This window comes from Coptis chinensis, chromosome 2 (assembly GCF_015680905.1).
Source record: "Coptis chinensis isolate HL-2020 chromosome 2, ASM1568090v1, whole genome shotgun sequence".
NCBI lineage: Eukaryota > Viridiplantae > Streptophyta > Magnoliopsida > Ranunculales > Ranunculaceae > Coptis > Coptis chinensis.
In genome coordinates this window covers 104,060,023-104,082,469 of record NC_141457.1, presented here as the reverse complement: position 1 = coordinate 104,082,469, position 22,447 = coordinate 104,060,023, and the positions used below count along the sequence as shown (strand labels likewise).

The 22,447-nt window shown below is 36.6% G+C and overlaps 3 protein-coding genes across 3 annotated transcripts; 1 reads left to right on the top strand and 2 right to left on the bottom strand.

The window, feature by feature from the left end:
- Positions 1-525: 525 nt before the first annotated feature.
- Positions 526-4,342, bottom strand: CLV1 (Leucine-rich receptor-like protein kinase family protein). Its single transcript, XM_086591469.1, has 2 exons — positions 1,657-4,342; positions 526-1,059 (listed from the first exon to the last, which is right to left on the bottom strand). The coding sequence occupies exons 1-2, from the start codon at positions 4,229-4,231 to the stop codon at positions 707-709; spliced, it is 2,928 nt and encodes a 975-aa protein (XP_086447595.1). The 5' UTR covers positions 4,232-4,342; the 3' UTR covers positions 526-706.
- A 10,187-nt stretch (positions 4,343-14,529) lies between these two features.
- Positions 14,530-17,768, top strand: LOC147519958 (protein EARLY-RESPONSIVE TO DEHYDRATION 7, chloroplastic-like). Its single transcript, XM_086591468.1, has 4 exons — positions 14,530-15,596; positions 15,782-15,948; positions 16,627-16,711; positions 17,387-17,768. Exons 1-4 carry the CDS (start codon positions 14,686-14,688, stop codon positions 17,559-17,561), a joined length of 1,338 nt encoding a protein of 445 aa, XP_086447594.1. The 5' UTR covers positions 14,530-14,685; the 3' UTR covers positions 17,562-17,768.
- Positions 17,769-18,865: 1,097 nt separating this feature from the next.
- LOC147519957 (amino acid permease 4-like) lies at positions 18,866-22,294 on the bottom strand. Its single transcript, XM_086591467.1, has 8 exons — positions 22,130-22,294; positions 21,892-22,024; positions 20,969-21,202; positions 20,792-20,885; positions 20,233-20,447; positions 20,006-20,145; positions 19,650-19,877; positions 18,866-19,456 (listed from the first exon to the last, which is right to left on the bottom strand). Exons 1-8 carry the CDS (start codon positions 22,175-22,177, stop codon positions 19,031-19,033), a joined length of 1,518 nt encoding a protein of 505 aa, XP_086447593.1. The 5' UTR covers positions 22,178-22,294; the 3' UTR covers positions 18,866-19,030.
- Between the last annotated feature and the right edge of the window lie 153 nt (positions 22,295-22,447).

The window sequence follows — 22,447 nt, the reverse complement described above, 5'->3', positions numbered from 1 at the left end:
ATCATTTGGTTTTACTTTACCTTACAGCATGAGAATTGCATTAACATCCGCATTTTCAAGTTTTGAAGTTGGTGAAATTTTGTTTAACAAGTGCTGATCTTATTTTGAAAGTTGAAAATTGTCATTTTCATCACTTAACAAAACTTTAGGCTATGCCTGGGCCATGAAAACTAAATTCCGATCCATATTGAAAATTAGAAACTAATCCCATTTCTTTCTCTGGAAACGATTCTAGTTCTTTGCTTCTTGTTTCTTAATGAATCTCTCGTCTCCTCGTTTTTTTGAGGACACAATCCTAGCTAGCCCTCTCTTATTTTAAACCATCTAATAGGAAAGAGTTTCACTCCATAATTTTAGATATAACGAGAGCTAACTCAGCTAAGTACTTTCCATGCTACCATGCATCTTTTTCCAAAGTATTTTCTGTCTCCATGAACCAAACACACCATATTCTAATTATCATTTCCAACACTACTAACTTCTGAAAGTTGGCTGAGCAAGTTCTAAATCTTTACAGCAAATGTCTTTACTAAGGAAAAAATTAGATAACAATATAAAGATGAATACGGTTTACAAATTACAGCTTTCATCATTTCATCAACGAAATTTTTACATTCGCATCAACAAAAACAACAAATCAAACTCCTCCTCCCTTAAAACACCACAACTGCAATTATTCACTTATCAAAGCCCTAAACCAGCAAATTTAAAGAGACAGGAGATTAAGACTGGATGGTGGGGGGTTTGTAAGCATGTGAACAACTTCCCTCATAGTGGGCCTTGAAGTACTTGTCTCTTCTACACAAAGCATGGAAACCCTGTACATGTTAATGACCTTAGTCAAGGGGTACTCAGTGAGCCTACGGTCCACAACTGCAAGCACTTCGGCTGCATCAGAAGGTTCAGAAATCTCTGATGTGGTTTTTCTGACCCACCTTACAAGGTCAACGCCGTCTTCAAAATCACCAACTGGTTTTCGACCAGTAATCAATTCAAGTAGCACCACACCAAAACTGTATACATCAGTTTTCTCGTCCACTCTCAATGTGTAAGCGTACTCTGCAAAGATAGTAACAAAAAACGATTAAGTGCTTTTGTTTCTGTCGTTTATTATTTGTATTCTGAAAGTCAATGTGCCGAGGCATATAAACGAGGTTCCATGGACCACTTCATATGACATGAGCACAAAGAAAGAAAGAAGTAGAAATGCCAAAAAGTGTCACAGGCTCTCTGCCCCAATAAGTGGAGTATGGAGTCTTGACCCTACTACCATACCTTTCTAAGTTCTGAGTTTTTAATAAGCATAGACGCATAGTTCATAGTGTCGATATCAAGTTATCAACAAAAAGAAATATTAACAGCTGCAGTAATATATCTTGTGATTTCGATTTATCTACCAAAAATTTAGCATGCACCTTTTAATATTATTCCCACAGGACCAATACGTGTGCATCAAAGCGTCCATTAGACTCTACCACGGGCCCCATCAAAGAAGGCTAAATTCGTTATTTTCTCACTAAAAGACTTCTAGTGCCTTTCCATATGGAAGGCTTATGTTTGGTTCATGGACAACAGAGTGAACGAGAGAATCGTATCAGATCATATCACATGTATGTATGTTCGAATCAGAATAATAAACAGAAAAAGATCACGAACCTGGTGCGATGTAACCGTACGACCCAGCAATAGAAGACATGCCCTCCGACGCACCGTCCGTCAAGAACTTAGCTAGTCCAAAATCAGCAACATGAGCTTCATAATCTGAATCCAGCAATATATTGTTGGACTTCACATCTCTATGAATAATTAGAGGCGAACAATCGTGGTGAAGATAACAAAGCCCCTTGGCCGCTTCAACCGCGACTCTATATCGAGTTTCCCATTGAAAGTGCGACCCTTTTGAACCATGAAGTAACTCTCCCAAGCTCCCATTCGGCATGTATTCGTATAGCAACAAGTTTGTGTCCTTATTCGATACATAACCTAATAATCTAACAATGTTCCTGTGTCTAATTCTTCCAAGAGTTCGAATTTCAGCTGAGAAACCATGATCATTTTTACCACTGCTTAACCCAACTAACCGTTTAATTGCAACATCATTGCCATCCGGCATCGCTCCATGGTAAACTGTCCCAGCACCACCTTGACCTATGAAGTTTTCTTCCTTGAGGCATTCAAGAACATCTTCAACTGTGAATTCAAGTCTTTGGAATGCCGTGAGCTTCCATGACTTTGAATTTCTAACCTTCCTTATGCAACACTTGATTTTCAAAGTAACATATAACGAGAGTAACACCAAAATGACAACTGATACAGTGATGATGATGAGTTTTACCGCAGTTAAGGAAGAACCATAACTACCCTTAGCTTGTGAGCTCAAAATTGAACTGCAAGCTACATGCAAAATTGGACCACAGAGATTTGGATTTCCAGCAAAAGAAGTCTCATTAAACACAATGAACTGGCCACCAACTGGAACTGAACCCGAAAGATTATTATACGACAAGTCCAACGTCGTAAGGCTTTGCATGGATCGAATATCAGCTGGAACTCCGCCAACGAGATGATTTCTCGATAAGTTTAACGTATTTAACACCCTTAAATGCGTAATCTCTTTCGGGACTTGACCAAACAAATTGTTCCCACTCAAATCAACAGAAGCAAGCGAAGAAGAAGTCGCGATTTCCGTAGGAATTTCACCAGTTAGATTATTGTGACTGATGTTAAATACCGATAAATTCTTCAAATCACCGATTTCTCGAGGAATCACACCGGAAAACTTGTTCATCTCAAGGGACAAAATCTGCAAACTCATCAAATTTTTTATACTAGCTGGAATAACCCCACCAATCATATTATTCGACAAAATAATAGACCCGAGATTATTTCCCGACATATATTTCGGGAGTTCACCAGTAAAGTAATTATCATTCAACTCAAGTAAATTCACCCAAGGTAAGTTAAAAAAGCCAGTAGGAACCGTTCCGTTGAGAAAATTCTTAGCGAGTCGAACACGAGTTAACGATTTACACTGACCGAGTTGATGAGGAATCGGTCCAATAAAGAAATTACTCATCAAGATAAACCTGTCCAACCTGCCACCGTTACACAAACCTCGAGGAATAGTGCCAGTCAGATGATTTGAAGTTACATCTATAATTTTCAACCTCCCACTACTTCCCAGTTTTTCAGGAAGCCCAAGAGTGAAGTTATTTTCCCACAGCTGTAAAACCTCGAGATTCGGTAAATCAGCGATCAAGTCCGGAATACGACCATTGAAATGGTTCCGAAACAGATTGAGAAGAGTGAGTTGTTTTAATTTCGAAAAACTGTCTGGAATTTCGCCATATAAGTCGTTGTTCGATAAATCGAGAGATTGAAGACTCGATAATTCCGAAAGTTCCGCTGGAATTTTACCTGACAAACGGTTAAACTGCAAGAACAACGTATCTAACAACTTCAAACGGCCCAAACTCGCTGGAATTTCACCAGAAATATTACAACTCGCTAAATCGAGCAACCTTAACGAGTTAAATGATCCAAATTCCGGTGGAATACCGCCTTCATACGAGCTGTAATAGCCCAAGTAAAGCTGTTGAAGATTTGGTAACCGGCATAAACTCGCTGGAATTTTGCCTGATAGACTGTTACCATTCAATCCTAAATATTCCAAGCTTTGAATGTCGGAATAAATAGATGGTATTTCGCCAGTAAAGAAATTTCCACCGAGATGAAGGTGCTTTAGTTTCTTGAGCTTGACAATACTAGTGGGAAGATTGCCAGTGAAGTTGTTGTTGTAAATATCGAGAACCTCGAGATTTTGAAAAGCAGAAGCAAAGAGTTCTGGGAACTCACCTGATAATGTGTTGTTGGAAACATTGAAGACTTTGAGTGAAGTGAGGGCTGTGAGCTCAAGTGGGAGTTTTCCAGAAAGTTCGTTTGAAGACATAGTGAGGTTTATGAGGTTACTTAACAGTCCAACTTCAGGTGGAATGGAACGATGGAAAGAACGAAATGAAATGTTCAGAGAGATTACGCGAGAGTTTTCATCGCAGAGAATGCCGGTAAATGAGCAATGTGAGATTGAAGATGAAGAGAAGGTCCAGTCTTCAAGTTCAGAACCGCCCAGGGAGGTTTTGAGCTTTTTGAGTACTTCGAGGTCTGTTTGTGAAGAAGAAATGGAGAAGATGAGTGAAATGTAAAAGAGGGGGTGGAGTAAAGAAGTTTTCATGTTTGGGTTCTGTTGATGAGAGTAAGTGAGAGTGGAAGTTGAGTGTATGAAGAAAAATGGTGAAAGCTGGAATAAGTATAGGTTCTTCTGCAAATAGTGTAAAGAGAATCGAATGGATTATTATAAGAAGAGATAGAATATGAAGATTATATATATATATATGCTCATGCGTGCCTCAGTCTACAAGATAACGTGACCATGGCCAGCCAGCAGGTGAGTCTAACTACCGTCTAAGTGTTGGCTGTACTGGCCTATTGGGTGGTAGAAACTAGAAACTAGGAAGTAGTTGCTGAGGCAAAATTCAGGAATTTGTGGACTTGCAGACTTGCAAAATTCAGGGATGGATAAAATTTGCAGCTTTAAACGAACTATAATGGTTACAGACTTGCAGCCTGGTCCAACATTATTGGATTCTCTTGAACAATTTCTAGTTAGTGAACATGTCGACTGGCATATTGGTAGTTTGGTACTATTGTACTGTTTAACACACATTAATCATTTCTTTGTACAACTTTCCACCGTATGATCACTTGCCACCATATCATCAGTCAAGCCGGGAAGTGGGAACCCTGTGAGTATAATTTCAAAATACAAGAATGTTCAAGTCACAAGAACACCTAGCATTTTAGCATTTTTTTTGGGTAAAGCATTTTTTTTACCTTCATCAGTGGAATTGGTTGATCATGGATTATCAATGCTCAACAATTTGTTATAAACTTATAATATATATTTGGGTTTTTTTATTTTTTGGTAATCCATTGCCTAGAGTCTAAGGACCATGGATGTCAAGAAAATGTTTGCGTTCCCTCACTATTTAGGCTAAGTCTAATGGTTTGGTGTGCTATCGCACTAAACTACAATAAAACAATATATAGAATTAGTAGAATAGTGTTTGAAGACCCAATAGGTTTTTCCAATGGCGTACAAGAAAAAAAAACCACAATTACAAATGGCATATACAAAAATAAAAAATCACAACTCTCTAGCTGCCACTCCCAAAAATATACGAGAAAAATTTTTTTTTTTAATTTTGTTATTTTCTTTTTAGTATATAAATATAAAATAATGATAGAAAATACAAATATAATTCACTTATTCACCAAAACTAAAAATTTTAAAAATAAATTTAGTTAAATAAATTTTCTAGTCACCCGTGCCAATATTGTTAAAATTAGTCCTATAAATAAAAAATATGTCTTCAGTGCGTATGATGTATAGGTACGCAGAAATAAAAGCCTTTGAATAAGTATTTTTTTTGTTGAAATACATTTTTATTTCTGTATATGAGTGGCTCAGATTCATTCTCATTTTCTCTCTGATACACATTCTAGATTTATCTATAAATAAATAAATAAATTTATACTGATAGCGTTGGGGCTGATCACAATTTCAGTTATATATTTGGTGTTTTGCCCCCACCGTTAGACTTAGCCGACTTAGCTTTGCTTTTTATCCACGGTCGAGTATAATCGAAGGCCTCGGTAATGAAAATTTATAAGCCTCTGAGTCATCTGTATTGATAGGTCAGATCGTGTACGGATTAAGACGATAATTGTTATTTGACGGCTAGTTCTGCAAAAAAATCATGATTATGTTCTGGGTTGGTAGGCCAGCTGGTACGTCAGTCTTCGCTCTTCTCAGTGTCTGTTTGTTTGCAGCAGGACTACTTTTTGAGGCCAGAGCCACGATTTTTCACCTCCTTTATTATTTGGATCATTGCCGTTGGATATTTGGATGTTAATATAATCCAAAGTTTCAAAAGCAATAAAACTTTGGGAACCAACGAATATGTGAAGCTTCCCCTGCCCTTTTTTTCGTCGCGTTATCGATGTTGATGCTGGCCTACGGTTTTTTTTGTTTTGGGATGGGTAAAGGCTGTTTGCGTCCATGTAGCTTGTGCCTTGTAGTAGCTGACACAAGAAAACTTTTTATCTGATTTGACTTTAAAGAAAAAGAAAGTTTTTATGCTCGGTTTTCTCTTGTACTTGTAGATTTTTGTTTAATCATTATTTCATTGAGTAATTGGTATACAGTCCATACATTTTTTTTTTGCGTTTTTTGCGAAGACAATTTTTTGGACCAGACACAGTTGATCCCTTTTTTATTTGTCGGGTTTTTGGTTGAGAATTTGAAAAATAAACACAGAGAAAACTTGGTGATTTTCCAATGATACATATTGTACCCTTTGAAAATCAACATCACCTATTCGAAAAATACGAAGGTCAAGTCTAATTATCTCTCCGAGGCTCATAGCCGGGTGGGAATTTGGCCCTAACGATCCTATCCGAACTCGACCGATCTGAATCGAACTATTTAAAGTTCTCATAACTAAAATGTTATACCCATTTAGTTTGGGTCTTCAAAACCAACCCGATAAATAACCTAACAAGTTCGAGCTAGAATTCTAAAAATAAAGATAGGACCCTAACCAAAACCTAAACAGATTAGTTAGTTATAATTTCATTATAAAATACAAAAAATTTACATAGGTATTAAATTAAAATTATTTTGTAATTTAACTTATCATTATGGATACTTCTAATAATTTGTCTTATATCATAAAAACTTGTAATATATCTGTCACACCTCATAATTCCCCGTCTAAAAACCCAAACCAAGAACAATAATGAGCATTAGGGTACCCTTTAATGAAAAATAGGTTGACATCGGTAAGAAAACTCATTCCAGTATAATTCTTCAATGTTAAATGTAATTTTGGTGAGATTTGAAGTCTGACAAGAAATAACGGATTTATGTCGATGAAAGCTCATTCCAAAAATGCATTTTAACCTGTAATTTTGAAATATAAATATAGTTATTATTAGTTTATTAGATTGTGGATATGTATTTTAAATTGTTAGACTTATCAATAATTATTACTTAGATTGGTTGTTATTCAAATTTCAAAGTGGTGGGACTTTGAGTTTACAAATCTTTGAATTTTTTTTTGTAATATAAATGAGTTTTAAAACCGATGCAAAAAAAGAATAAAATATATAGGCCCGGCCACAAAAAAAACTCAAATTCGTTAAGGGTATTTTTGTAAATTTCATAATAAATCTAGGGTCATTTATGTAAATTGGTCGTCGGGTTTATATTTCAAACGCGTCGTAACTTAATGAAACTTATACTCCTAAGCCCCGTTAGATAAGCAAATCTTATACGAAAAATTGACCAAAAATGTCGGTTAGCGGTTTTCTGCGTTCGAAGCTGGCACGAGTTAACAGCTTACACGCATGATTGGGTTATCGTTATAGCATGCGGTGAGATAGAATATAGAAGATTAAATTCAACGGGATGGGCTGGAAAAAAAATAATAATTACGACGCGACGTCAAATTCGTTAGTGGTCAGGAGTTTAAGTATGACGTTAAGTCTAATTATGACATATTGGGCTTGGGCCTAAATATATCGGCCCAAATAGAACAAACGAAATCGCGAAACCAAAAAATCGCATCTAACTTCTCCTTCTTCCCCAAATCGCTATTACTAAAAACCTAAGAGAGAGAAACCCAAATTTCTCTCATTTCGCCCACCTCTTAAAACCCTAAGAGAGAGAGACTCAATTCTCTCAATTTCCATCGATTCCCATCGATTCAAACCAACAATTCTTCGCACCAATCCTAAGAAACAGTGAATTCAAGTGTGGAGATTCATAAAAATTCGGAATTTTGCCGTAACACAGCGAAAGGTGAGTTTCATTTTGTTCAAATAATTACTTAGACTCGATTTAGATAGCTTGGGATTTTCTTGATGGAATTAAGTGAGTTGGGGGTGTTGGTCGGCAGTGGCAGTTTGGAGGAGCTAAAGTGGAGGGAAATAGTGATGGAGTCGAAAACTCTTGGAGTTGCGTCGTGTTTCAGTGAAATGTTAGTGAATTTCGCTTACAGTAAATAATTTGAACTCAATTTTTATGTAGTGGGTTGTATTGATGAAGTATAATTGAAATGGGGTGGGTTTAATGTAAAAGTAGCTAGTTTGGAGAAAAGAGTCGCGAAATTGGTGGAAGAAGCTAGAGAGAAATTTAAATTGTGGAGAAGCAAGCTAAGGAGGCGATTTTGCCGAAGTTGGTAAGAATTTTTGGGTTATTCATTCCAATTTTGAGAGATTTATGTCGATTTATAAGCTGTTTAAGACTTGAATCGTAATGAGTGAGGGATAAGGAACACCGATATTATTGTTAGATTTAATATGAATCGAGGGTGGGATTGGTTGTAGTGAAATTTGGGACTTGGAATTAGGATGTGATAGGATTGGCGTCGATATGAACTGCCATGGCGAAATAGCCGTAGAGATCGTCGAATAAATAAAGGTTTAAATGGCCTGAGCTCGATTAACGGTAGTTAGATGAAAATTTATCCGAAACCCAATTTTTAACGTCGAGATTTCTTCTCGGCCTACGCTAGATAATAATTCATCGTTGTTCGATCAATTCTAATAAACGACGTATATGTATATGCTATTATAGGAGTGAATTCGAGTTGATTCGGTTAAGCGGGCTTGATTCGGATAAGTGGGCTTGAGGAGAACGGAGCTTGCTAAGGTAGGAACCTACATACCAATATATAGTCTGCTTATTTTCATGCATGATTTGAATTGTTTAAATAGGAAATAGATAGTTGCGTATCAACCATGCATGTATATATGATATTCATGTTTTGCACTGTATTTCCTCGCTATAAACTATATATATAGATAGCTTTCGTGTGAAATGAGCTTTTTTTTTTGGTAAAATCGGGGGTAGCGGAGATTTGTTTTCTTTGTTAAAAGAGAAAACTGGTTTTGGGGAAGGGTTCGCGTCTCTTGTCTCAGTAAGGAGACAGAGAGATGGATTTTGTATGCGGGTGAGGATTACTCGGGTGTTTGTAACTAGGTGGGAGGTTATGGATTGTTCCTGGGATGGTCGTGTTATTTACGATGATTCGCCGTTTGGGAATCATCGGTTGTTATTTACTATGACCGCCCGTTTGGGAGTCATAAACTCGATTATGGGAAATCGAGGGAACTCACACCTACGTAATCAACCGTTTTAAAAGAAAAACTAAATATGTAACTAGAGTATTTGAAAACAATCGGTATTATTGAGTATATATATATATATATATATATATATATATATATATATATATATATATATATATATATATATATATATATATATTACTATGTTTATCAGGGGGATTTAGAAAAGGAATTGTGAATTCTATAAAGAAGGAATTGTTGTCGATTTCGAGAGATGGCAGTTCGCTTAAGATTCCAATCGTGGTGTACACTTTTCGAGGTGGTGGACCACCTTTAAAGGATGCATCATTTGGATGTAGTCCGGGAATTACTTTTCTACTTTTCTAGATAACCATGCTTTATGCGTGTCATTTTGTATGGTGATTAGCTTGTGTGGGGTTACATGCTACCTCGATGAGGTTTAGACGCGAGGAGTGAGAGTTTAATCCACTCTCGGATGTGTCGATCCCGGGATCTGGCGATCTGCGATCGTTAAGTTAGGTGACGGCCCGTATGGGGGTCGGTAGTGGGTAGGGCCCGCTGAGCCCCTAAAAGCTTTGGGGATTTTTGTGTTTTTATTTCTCCTCCCCAGTAAAAAAAATCGGAAAACAACGGTGCATGGTTCACAATGGAAAGTCTTGAATCGATATCGATCAATACCCGAAAATTACCCTCACCATTTTAATAGGATGCAGTGACCACAATAGTTGTATGATGATTGTGAAAAACTATATTTTGTATATCAATGAAGCATGTCGAGAGGATTTTTGCTAGTAGTGATGTATATATATAGTCACGATATTTGAATACTTTTATGGAAACCCTGCATGTTTTAAATGTTTTCTATAAGTAACTATTTATTGGCTATGTGCATTTCTACTGGGCATAGTTGTTTGCTCACCCTACTTAACATTTCAGACGAGCCAGTTGTGGAGGAGGTTTTTCCTAACCCTAGTGATGACGGTTATGGTGATTTGGGAGGATTCCCTTATGCTTGATGAGGACAGAGTCAAGTTCGTAGTTTGGGTTGTATAGAGATAGTCTAGTCATTTTGATTGTATATATAGAGAGAGCTTCGCTCATTTTGATGTAATGCTTGATGTATTTGAGTAGCAGTAACACTTAAACAGTGGGTGGATGTATATAATGTTGTTTAGAAGGTTGGTTTGTATATATATGGTTGTTGGAAGGTTGTAGTTTGGGATTTCCAGGTTATGACAGGTTTTAGGGTTTACGAATGTCGATTAAACAAAGGAAACTCTGCCGAAATTTCGGTAGAATTGTGATGGTGTCAGCCTCGAGATTCACTCATCGCCCCTTGGGATGTGTCTTTGGGGTCTCTGGATATGACCGACATCACCATACTAAAACTGTTAAAAAGTGATTAGGGTAGGGTCAGGGCTTGAAATTTAGACTTATGACCCAGCCCGATCCGGCCCTATAGGGACTTTAGTGCCGGACTGGCCCGACCCTAATAACTGAAAGGCTTTAAATGTTTAGGGCCGGGCTAGCCCGACCCGGCCCATTGCCCACCCCTAGCTCATAGCACCCAAATTATATTAGTCTATAAATAAAGAAAAATATAAACAATTTTAGAAGGCAACTCAAGAGAACATCTTTTTTTTTGAATAACTCACAATAATAAATTTCAACATTAAGTAATCTACAAATCCACGATTTCAATTTTAGTAACCCTCAAGAAAAAAAATAAATTTGTCCGGTTTTTTACTTTTTTTAAAATACTAATTTTATATATTCTTGTTATTATAGATATAAAACTTTTTTTTAAATACCAGTTTTACCCCCTCTGTGTTATGTTTATAAAATAGATAAATTTAGTGATTGTTCGTACTTAAATATGTGAACATCCCTCATATATTATGCTGATGTATGAATAATAATTATTCATACTTTAATATGTGTTTATTATTAATCATTTAGTATGTTGAGGTATGGACATTAATTGTACATAGTTTGTGTTAAAATATGAACAATGATTGTTCATAGCTCATGTTGAAATTCGAACATTAATTGTTCATACCTATTTATACTCAATCATTGTTCATATTCCAAATATGTATGAACAATCACTATTAGGTGTGAGAGAGTAATATACGTTTCTATTGAATATTAGCCACGTGTCAAGCATACCAGGACGATCACACTCATCCACTCGGTCAGGTTGCTGATGATCCATCCATTGTTAAGCGACCTCATCAGCACCCTTAATGTTCTTCACCTAGAACGTCCACGTCCATAACATTAAGCGTCCATAATGCTAACATAAGCTAGCGCCTCAACGACTAGATGCCATAGCTGACATCATCAATACCGGAGCTTTAGATATGCATACCATTACTCCACCGCATGACGTTTTCATGGCTTATTTAATGTCATCAAGACCATAACTTGACCTAACGCTGGAGAGAAGGAGGCGCGGACATCTTTGCCTATATAAAGAAGAAGAGGAATTACATCTGATCTGATTAAAGTCTCCTCCCAGCAGAGATAATTTGATACGTAGGCAGTTCGTCCAAACGAACTCGGTCAAACTCAATCAAACAATCATTTCTTCCCCAAATTGCTTACATCAGTAAGGTTAAAACGAAATATAACTTTTACATTAGGTATGACCGTATGAACAATCATTTTTCATACTCCAATATGTATTATTATTAATCATTCATTATGTTGAGATGTATGAACAATGATTGTTCATAATTGTTCATACTACATGCATGGGGTCGTTTCAGTTGGTCGAGCCGTTTACCCCCAAATTGCTTACATCAATATAAGATTAAAACAAAATATAACTTTTACATTAGATATGACCGTATGAACACTCATTTTTCATACTCCAATATGTGTTATTATTAATAATTCATTATGTTGAGATGCATAAACAATGATTGTTCATAATTGTTCATACTACATGCATGGGGTCGTTTCAGTTGGGTCGAGCCGTTTATTATTTCGCGATCAAGAGTATACTCGACCTTTCATCTACCACCGTCATTGTGAGTGATTAAAATAACAATATAGTGTTTAGACTTTAGAGTGACTTTTTCATCCGATTTGGTAGGTATTAATATCATAATTAGTGTTAAATTAAGTGGGTGTTTGGATATTATTTTTTTCAAAAAAATAATTTATTCTTAAAATATGTTTTTTGAATAAACATGCTTAGTTCAGATTTTTTTCTAAAAAATTATTTTAATCAAAACCGACATAGGCTTTTAGTCCTAACACCTGGGCAGTCCATTTGCTTTGAGGCGAAACAAACCTACACAATGACAAATGGAAAAAACTATCTTTTAACTTGAAAACCAAATTTTAGTTATTTATCATAAAATAATTTTTTTTCGAACCAATAAATATTTTTTTGAGTGAAAAACTACTTTCAACAAAAATTGAAACCAAACATGTTTATTTTTTCACTATTAAGGCATTTCATATCATAAGTCCTTAATCCTCGTACATCAAATCAAATTATATTACGTTATATTATACACAAATGCAGATTGTTTGCTTGATTGATATATTAAGATTGTGGTCAACGACATCTTTCATATATTAAAACGTACTTAGGAAGACTTTGTTGAAATAATTGTTTTGTTTATACTTTCTACGTGGTCGTCTTACAACCAAAGTTCCATAATTCCTCACAACCTTACAAAAGCCACTTTTCATGAACGCTAAAACAATTATCATATCATATATATATAAAATAATAAGACGTTCAATTATTCTCAAGTAATCAAAAAGGTTAAAACTAGGACCGCAAACAAGCTACATAAAAGCACATATTCCTCTTAACACTAATCCCCCAACAGAACTTTTGCTATTCCCGTCTATTGGTTGATCGATTAGAATCTTCTTATAAACTTATATAAAGAGATATGGCGAGAATAACTTGTCATTGGTCAATGGGTTCTGAACTTTCCTTTATTTGGGCCTGAGCCCGTAGACTATTGAAAAGACCGGGCCATATTTGGGCCTCCAGTATCTCACAAGTTTCCATAGACAATAAAAAAAATAAAAAAGAACTTATGCTATTCCCGTACTGGTGATCGATTAGAATTTTCTTATATAAATTGGGTCCTGCGATTAGAATTTTCTTATAAAAATTGGGTCCTGTTAGTGACGGACTCAATATTGTGTTGGGCAGACAAAAAAAAAAACAATTATTACAAGTGTGTCATTGGTCCCAAAAAGAAAAAAAAAAAAAAAAATTATTACAAATGTGACATTGGTCCCAAAAAGTTGTTTTGTGTTTGGCACCTCCCAAACCAACGTGAATTTTCCTTTTCTCAGCTTTTCTATTCTATTATCTTCTCTTCCACCATCATAAATCTTAAACCATGAAAATTATATCCTAAGACTAACATTAAATTAAAACAAATAGTAGTATGTGGTGAATGAGAACATTTGAAAATGGACTTAACGACTAGCTAAAACGACCACAAAGTGGATTATTATAACGGTCACGGTCATTAACCGCGGATTGAGTCCAAACGATGTGGTATGTGGTTTGGGAAACTTAGAAAAATTCTTAACGATACTTTCCTAAGTTCAAGCGTTATGAACTTTCCTTTATTTGGACTAAGTCCCCAACGATACGGCACAATTGTTTGAGATTTGAATTTTGAAAAAATATAAAGTTATATTTTTGGCCTCTCGGTGTGGGAATATCGTTTCAATAAATCTAAACGGCGGGTCGGAACTTTTCAAAGTAATGGCACACCGATAAGCTAAGTTCAAATCAAACGACATTCACATCATCGTTTTGTTCGATGTAACGAGCCGTTCGTTTGGTTTAACAATATGAGCAGGGGGTTTTCAAATTGACTTTTGGAACCAATGAGACACTTGTAATTTTTTTTTTTTTGGACTTTTGGAAATGTAATAATTGTTTTTTTGGGGCTAGCACAACAATAAGTCCATCACTAATAAATACCTATAAATTTAGAGGGTGAATTTGTAGATAGACTTGTCCACAAACATTAACTTCTCATCGGTCCAAACACTTTGTAGGCCAGATAAACAATTTTCTTGGGTATGTAAACAATTTTTCTGGACAGCCTCTCCACCAATCAGGACATGAGGTCTTGTGGACAGCAAATAGTAGTATGTCTATGTCCGTAAACTTATTCTGATAAACTTATATTATATAAAGAGATATGGCGAAAATAACTTGTGATTGGTCAATGGGTTATGAACTTTCCTTAATTTGGGCCTGAACCCGTAGAATATTGAAAAGGCCGGGCCATATTTGGGCCTCCTGTATCACAAGAAAAAAATAAAAAAGCGGGAATTTATTGTCTCCCGACAACCGCACGCCACTTGTCCCAAATCCCAACCTCAATTTCTGACCATCTTCCCAACTTCCTTCCTTCGTCCCAAAGCTTCCCAAATTTCAAACCCTAATAAATAACAGATCCACAAAATAAAAAAATGGCTAATAAATCAATGTACCCACAAGTCCTCCAATCAAATCCAGAATCTTCATCTTCAATGTACCCAACAGTTGATACAGCCGACCCATACAAGACCTCAAAAACCGTTTCGTCATCAATGTACCCGTCCCTAGACATGAAATATCTAGTAGAAAATTTATTCCCAGATAACCAGCCAACAGCTCCAATCGAATCAGTTGAAGAAACACTTGTTAAAATACCTGGTGCAATTCTACATTTGATTGACAAACAATATAGTGTTGAATTAGCTTCAGGTGATTTATCTATTGTTCGTTTACGACAAGGGGATAGTGTTGTAGCTGTTTTTATTCGTGTTGCTAATGAGATACAATGGCCCTTGGCTAAAGACGCGCCTTCGGTTAAGCTGGATGATTCTCATTATTTCTTTTCGCTTCGCTTTCCGACACATAGTGGTGGTGGTAGTGATGACGATGTAGAGGGGCATGAAGTGGATTTGTTGAATTATGGGGTCACATTTGCGTCCAAAGGGCAGGAGAGTTTATTGAAGGAAATGGATAATGTGTTGGGATATTATAGTAGTTTTTCTCTACAGAAGGTTTTGGAGAAGAACAAGTCTGATGTGTTGGATGTTTCGATGGCGAATGAGATTTCGCCAGCGGAGATGAAAGTTGAGAAGAAGAAGAAGGAGATAATGGAAGAGAGATCGACTGCTTATTGGACTACATTGGCTCCGAATGTTGAAGATTATAGTGGGAGTGTTGCCAAGGGGATTGCGGCTGGGTCGGGGCAGGTTATTAGAGGGATATTATGGTGTGGTGATGTTACTGTTGATAGATTGAAATGGGGCGACGAGTTTTTGAAGAGAAGGATGGAACCTTGTAAGGAGGAGTCTGAAGTTAGCCGTGAAACTTTAAGGAGGATTAAAAGGTTTGAACTTATAATATATTTGTCCAGCATGTGTTATTTGAATTGAAAATTTTACTGCTTAATTAATTTCATTGATTTGCAAATAGGTTTGTTACTTCCACTCATTTGGTCCCATTTACTGCAAATTGCGTCTTACCGTGAACTTTGTCACTGGAAATAACTAGTTCATATGGTTATGTCTGTAGGGTTAAGAAAATGACAAAGATGTCTGAGAAAGTAGCAACTGGTGTTCTATCTGGAGTTGTGAAGGTGTCGGGATATGTTACAAATTCTGTTGTTAATTCAAAAGCGGGCAAGAAATTCTTCGGACTCATCCCCGGGGAAATTGTCCTGGCTTCCTTGGATGGATTCGGTATGTAAACTTTTTAATTGTTTTTTTTTTCTTACTGACGCATGAATGTATGAAGAAAAATTAATATTTTATATTGTAGTTTGCTTCATTTTGCATTTTTAGGTGTGATAAGCATATTTTGCTTCATTTTGCACTTTTAGGTGCCTACACATACAGTTTTAGTCCTGTGGATTTGATTCATGTGGATTTACAATGTCACCCTTTAACTTTTGTTCTCGAAATTATCATGTAATGTACGCCACTAGGTTTCCATCATACTTTGTATATTGAGTGAAAGGTGTGAAAGTATCAGTCTAGTGGAAGCTTGCTGCAAATGAGCTGCTTTAGCAACATTTAACTGATCCATTCGCTCTTCTCTTCTCTATAAGTTGCTCTAGTGGTTTGAGATCCATCTGCATTCACAAATTTAGTCCAGCCTTTGGGGGAAATCAGTTCCACTGAATGAGCTGAAGTGGCTCAGACCAACCTTTGTATTCCATTTTCTTTATTTGTTTTGATTCCTTTAATCTTTGGGTGCAATTTTATGTCATTTGATGGACTTTTTATTGGATTGTGCTGAGGTGCCTGATGTGCCAGTTGATCTCACATGCGCCGAAACACCTCTTTTAACTCCCATAGTTTGATGGTGATTTTTTAAGCATTGTTCTTATAAAGGTTGCTTGTTATCTGAGTGAGCAGGAAAGGTTTTTGATGCTGTTGAAGTAGCTGGAAAGAATGTCATGTCGACAACATCAGTTGTGACAACTGGGCTGGTTTCTCACAAGTAGGTTTCAGTTCACTACATTGATGTTCCTTTTAAAACTTTATGTATTACAATTACTATCAGTACTGTTATTATATATATTTTTTTATTATGCATATATATACTTTTGTAATTACTGAACTTCTGCATGGTATTGTTGTAAGGCTTATCTATTAGATAACCCCGTGAGGATGTACTAGATATCATTATGCAATATGTATCTGAAGTCTGATGGTGACTCTGCATCAACTATCATATCCCGTGGAAAATAGAAGCTCAGGATGTACAATCCTAAAGAGGATGAAGAATGAATTTGATGTCTGTTTTACAAAAGGAATTTATTGTGAAGTATTTATGAAATACTATGGTTAGTTTGGGCAACAGGCAATATATACAATTCAGAAGCTAAACAACTGCGTGTCTGCCTGTGCATGGGTCATTCCAGCCTAAAAGCATGTTTAGTTGGCTGGCTCTGATAAGCTGAAATTTATTTTGGCCCCAAACTCTTTCATGAATGCCCAAGTGTCTGCCTATTTTGTACAGCCAAGACCTTTGTGGTTGTGTTTCTTTATGTACGACCTGGTCATACAGTCATTCATTACTTAATCAACTTAAAAAAACAATTGAAAGCTAATAGGATATGCAGCTCTAAGTTAGCCTGACAAGTATGCATCTTATTATGTTATTCTGTTGCAGGCATGGAGAGAAAGCAGCTGAGGCTACACATGAAGGACTTGATGCTGCAGGGCACGCATTTGGGACTGCTTGGGCTGTTCTTAAGATACGTAAAGCACTCAACCCAAAGGCAGCATTGAAACCCACTTCCCTTGTTAAATCTGCTGCCAAAGCTGCTGGTAAACATAAGAAGTAGCCACACTGGAATCCCAGGTCATTTTGTTTTGTTTATTTATTCTTGTTGCAGGAACTAGATAACTATCCTTTGGTTGAGTAATCTGGTTCCTCAATTTATGTAAAATGCCAAGGTCTTCCTTTGCTGTTGTAGATATTATTGCTTTAGTTATTCCATACTCTGTAACCGGATAATTAATATTATTTATTCTGAAAGGTTTTATATCGATGCTGTATGCGTCAATAGTGTGAGGGACAGAACCATAAACTTAATTATGTAGAACAAAAAGAAAGGGAAAAAGATAAGAAAAAGAAAACCAGTTGGAAAAGAACTCACTAACATATCGACAAGACCCATGCAACTCTCCACAAGATGAAGAAAGAAGCTCCTGCGGGTCGAAATTAATTAATCACTTCTGATGTAGAATAATACAGAAACCAACTTTTAGATGTCTTGTTAATCGGTCTAAGTCAGTCTACCTAGTAAGAAATCAAAACTAGGATTGCCAGAAGTCACCTCTGTTTGTATGATCCTAGTGACTACTAAATTATTATGGGTACTTATCAACTCTCTGAGATTTAAATTTATTGAGATTTTACCTTTTTGAGGAAATTAAAAACTCGAGGGACTTGACCAAAAAAAAAAAAAAAAAAAATTGAAGGACTCTACTAAAGTTTATGGCCACTAATATATTTTCGTATGGTACCCGATATTTTGAGCTTAAACAAGGACAGAAGCACCTCTCTGGGGGCCTATGAGAGTTACAAAATGTATTTTCTCACGGCATTCTTACTACTTTTTAAACTAGAGGCGAGCTTGGTTTCTTTAGTTTCTTGACTGGAGGCAGAAACCATAGATATGAAGAAGTTAGGTTTTGATGTTATTAGTAAAAACCTTTTTTCACCAATATCTGTACTTCTTATTCAGCAAGATTTAGTGGCCTTGGATTAAATTTGTGGGGGACACTATACGTGTTTCTCATTTGGAGATGGAGTTGTCTCCAACTTACTGAATATTTTATTGGATTTGGTACAAGTTGGGTATCCGAGTATCAAACTGAAACTCCGATTGACTGCTAGAGGAAGCTTCGCGAAGTGGTAGACTTTGTAGCTGGCTGGCTTTCCTGAGGTTGGCTTGCAAGTAAAATTCATTCTCATATATCCTGGTGATCAGTAAGTCGTAATTTTTAGAGAACTCTTATATAAATGTAGATGGGAAATCTTTAACGGTAAACTAATATCAGATTGATAGGTTGACGCGATAAACTGATAGTGATCCACCATCTGGTTCAGACTTTGAATTATGATTAAACTTGAAGAAAATAGTTCAAGTGGAAGCTGAGAACATTATTAGATTACCTAAAAGATAAAAACTCTTCAGAGTTGCATATACTCGTGTAATTAGATTACTTGAAACAATCCCATATTCATTAACTATAAATATATAATAAGTCCTAGCTTTCATGGCCTTTTTGCTGCTTCTGTTTTCGATCAATACGTGGTCTTAAATGGCTTATAAGACTTGAGATCAAGGACTACTCCAGCAACAGAACCACAAGCAGCAGCTAGAGAGACAAAAAAACATGTGACACTTAACAACTGAAGCCCAAGCCATCGAGTTGACCATTTCCCAATCTTCTTTTCAGCGATGTACATCTCTATTGGGAAGTAGACGGTTAGTGGCCAAAATCCAAAGGCTCCAAGGAGTCCCACAACGTCGTTGAAGAAGGGCATTAGCATGGAGATGACTGTGGCCACAGCGACAAATATAGTCCTCCACACAAGCCGAAAGAGGTTGAGTCTGTATGAGCCAATGAGAGGGATGGGTATGTGATATTCTTCTGTTATGAAGTCTTTCTTTGGCCACCTTTTTGCGCTCCATTTTTCAACAAATGCAAATAGTGGTTGGCAGTAAACCTACAAGTATGAGGAGCAAGCTTGAAAAAGTATGAAGTCATTTTAGGTAAATCATAGTACGTTGGGGCATGAGCAACCTATAACCCGGTTCTTAAATCCTATCTGGAGGGACGTTCATCTAGTTTTAGTTACAAGTTCCTCGAGGCAGGTAAACGGTTATGTGTATGTGCATAGTGTGTTTTGTTGAACGTACCTGATATGCTCCAACTAAATGGACTACAATTGCAACATTAGCAATATCAAGTAACCAGTAGGGGTTTTTAAATCCAAATCCAGTCAGAAGATTTCCAGGGGCATCATTTCCGAAGGCGGCATAGCCCATACATCCGCAGAGTAGATAGAATACTGTAGTCACTATGATGCTTATCGAGGTAGCCTTTTTCATCGTCTTATACTCCGCTGGCGGAGATTTTATTGTATCCTACATACAAATTAGAGATTTTAGTGTATCCTATATACAGTTTTTGGAAGTTAACTTCATAGAACAGTTCTGTCGTTAGAGATTGGATACATGCAGCAGAATCCTTTTGTTCTTGAATACAAAAGTACCTGAATTTCTATAAGGATAACAGAATAAGAGTATGCAAATGCAATAGCTCCCAGAGCTTGCATACTGCGCCAGAGCTTCTGTGTTGCTGTTACATCCCCTATGCTGATACCCGTCAGAGTCCCTTTGAAGCTACCATTTTCTGCATTTGAGTTGGTCTGATCATTAGTGTGGGTGTGTGTGTGTGTATTTACATGGAAAATGCTTAGCATTTAATGTAATGAAGTACCTGCAACTTTAGTGACGCCAAGACTTAGGCCAACTGTAGAATAAGTAAAAGACATGACCGCTGCTACTATAGAGAGCCACCAGACTTGATCAAAGTCTGGGATTTGAGAAAATACTATTTCTGTGATTCCAAATGTTATCATGTACCCATTGCTTGACATATGACAAGGATCTTTTCCTCCACTCTCATGTAAACAGTTGGATCTTTTTATTGCCCTACAAATAGAAAAGAAGATTAATAGGATAGCCTAGAATTTGACACTAAAGGGAAATATAACTCTTTTCATAATATTTATGGACGCCACCAAGTATGTGCTACGTGAGCACTGGCGCAGTATGTTTGTATCCATTTTTGGAAGTTTTTGTACAAATTTGTCTTTGTTCTCTTATCATTTTATTCCAATTTGCTCTATAATTAGCTCACAACCATTGCATGTGATGATCATTTTTGTTGTCAGAAACTCGTTTCATTCTCCTATAGTGTGTTAGTCAAATATATTAGAGTTTGGTAGACATGACACTTTTTTTTGTTTGATAACTCTGTTTGATATTACACTCACATCATGCTGACTGAAGCTGCAATTGTGTATCCGATTGCAACACCGAACAAATTCAAATACTGGATTAGCCCACAAATCGCAACCTTCCGCCCCCCTGCACAGGATAATGCTTAAAAATAAGATGTTTTCCCCTTCTTTTTAAAAGTGAAAATATGTGTATCTTTTCACGGTAACTACCTAAGTTGGCCTTGACAGCATCCATGTAAGTGTAGTTCCTTGTCCCATTGGTGGGATTACCAGATCTGTAACATTGAGAAAGGAGGTTGGAGGTGTAGAGGATGACAAGTGCAAAAATGACCATGACCGTGGGTCCAGCCACCCAACCGAGCTGCCCTATAGCCCATGCTAAAGATAGAACACCAGATCCTATTACGGCTGTAATTATATGGGACGTCGCAGTCCAAACAGTACCTGCACCACCATAAAGCAAAACTATGATTAGATCCAAGTGATAATTAGACAAGTGACACAAGGTTGTAGACTTGTAGTAATCAACTTGAGAGATATATGAATGAATAGATGATAATTACTTTTTGTAAGATGATATAAGTAAAGTATCATAACTTGCATTTTGTGCAATCTTCACAAGAATTCGTTTATTTGAGGTGATTTGGCAGTAAGAGTTTATAGATTTTATGTACTAGAATGAATCTTAGATTGTGTTGGTGTTGGACAAACAATTTACTGCAGTGATTAACAATATTCTTAGCCATACATATTCTAGCTATGAAACAGATGTTGGCAGCTTATACTTAAAAAAATTCATGGAATTTTGTCTCCATCATGAGGTTTTAAATTTTGCGGAGTATTCATGGAGTACCATGTTTTTGCTTGTGTGTTTTCTGAACACTAGGCTCTGCGGTGTAGACAATCACAGCTTTATTAGACTGACAAACATTTGGTTGATTTTTTTCAAGTCTATTTTGATCTATATCGTGTGTGTGTGTATTGGATTACTGAAGAAGAAATTGAAAACTTATGGCATGGAACAAAGGCAGCATGAAACCAAAAGAAATATATTATAACATAGTGGTTTCTCCATTAAGGTGGAACCAAAAAGATCAAAAGTTCTTGGAGATGTTAAAGTTGAAAGGATACACCTGTTCGCTTTAAGCGACCATCGTCATCATAGCATTTGGAATATACAGGCTGGATGATAGGTTGAGTTTCAGTCTGGAGTTTGGGTTGGACCTCTACTTGTAGGTAGTGCCTTGTATCTCTGTTTTCTTCGATCTGTATGCATAACATGTAATGGGAATTAGTATCTGTTTAAGAAGAAATGTTTCAGCAAGAAATAAGTGGAGAGTAATGTGAAAATCGTCAGGAAAATAGTCTTACTGTTGGATGATGAATTCTGGGTGGCAGAGTCCTACTTCTTGGCAACATGGTTTTTGGAATTTTGAAGTTGCAGTGATGGAGCTATGTGTGCGTGCGTGAGAGAGAGAGAGAGAGCTATGAAGATTATGTGCAAAGGTGATGACTGTCAGTGTGTGTCAAATGGGTTTTATAGGGAATGCAAATGTATTGAAGGCCGAAGACAACTATAAGGTAAGTGTCGTACAGGTGTGACAGATGAGGTATTGAGGTCCTTGTTGGGTTTCGTGTTACACGCTAGGCGGAAATGATAAAAACGACCATGGTGATTGCTTTTTCCTG

Bases quoted from the DNA above. Each gene is read 5' to 3' on its own strand.
- CLV1 (XM_086591469.1), bottom strand. From the start codon at position 4,231: ATGAAAACTTCTTTACTCCACCCCCTCTTTTACATTTCACTCATCTTC. The intron at 1,060-1,656 runs GTTCGTGATCTT...CTATCTTTGCAG, and splicing joins GTACGGTTACATCGCACCAG to AGTACGCTTACACATTGAGA.
- LOC147519958 (XM_086591468.1), top strand. From the start codon at position 14,686: ATGGCTAATAAATCAATGTACCCACAAGTCCTCCAATCAAATCCAGAA. The intron at 15,949-16,626 runs GTATGTAAACTT...CTGAGTGAGCAG, and splicing joins GGCTTCCTTGGATGGATTCG to GAAAGGTTTTTGATGCTGTT. The intron at 16,712-17,386 runs GTAGGTTTCAGT...ATTCTGTTGCAG, and splicing joins ACTGGGCTGGTTTCTCACAA to GCATGGAGAGAAAGCAGCTG.
- LOC147519957 (XM_086591467.1), bottom strand. From the start codon at position 22,177: ATGTTGCCAAGAAGTAGGACTCTGCCACCCAGAATTCATCATCCAACA. The intron at 22,025-22,129 runs GTAAGACTATTT...TTATGCATACAG, and splicing joins CCAGAATTCATCATCCAACA to ATCGAAGAAAACAGAGATAC. The intron at 20,146-20,232 runs GTACTTCATTAC...ACTCAAATGCAG, and splicing joins TGGCGTCACTAAAGTTGCAG to AAAATGGTAGCTTCAAAGGG.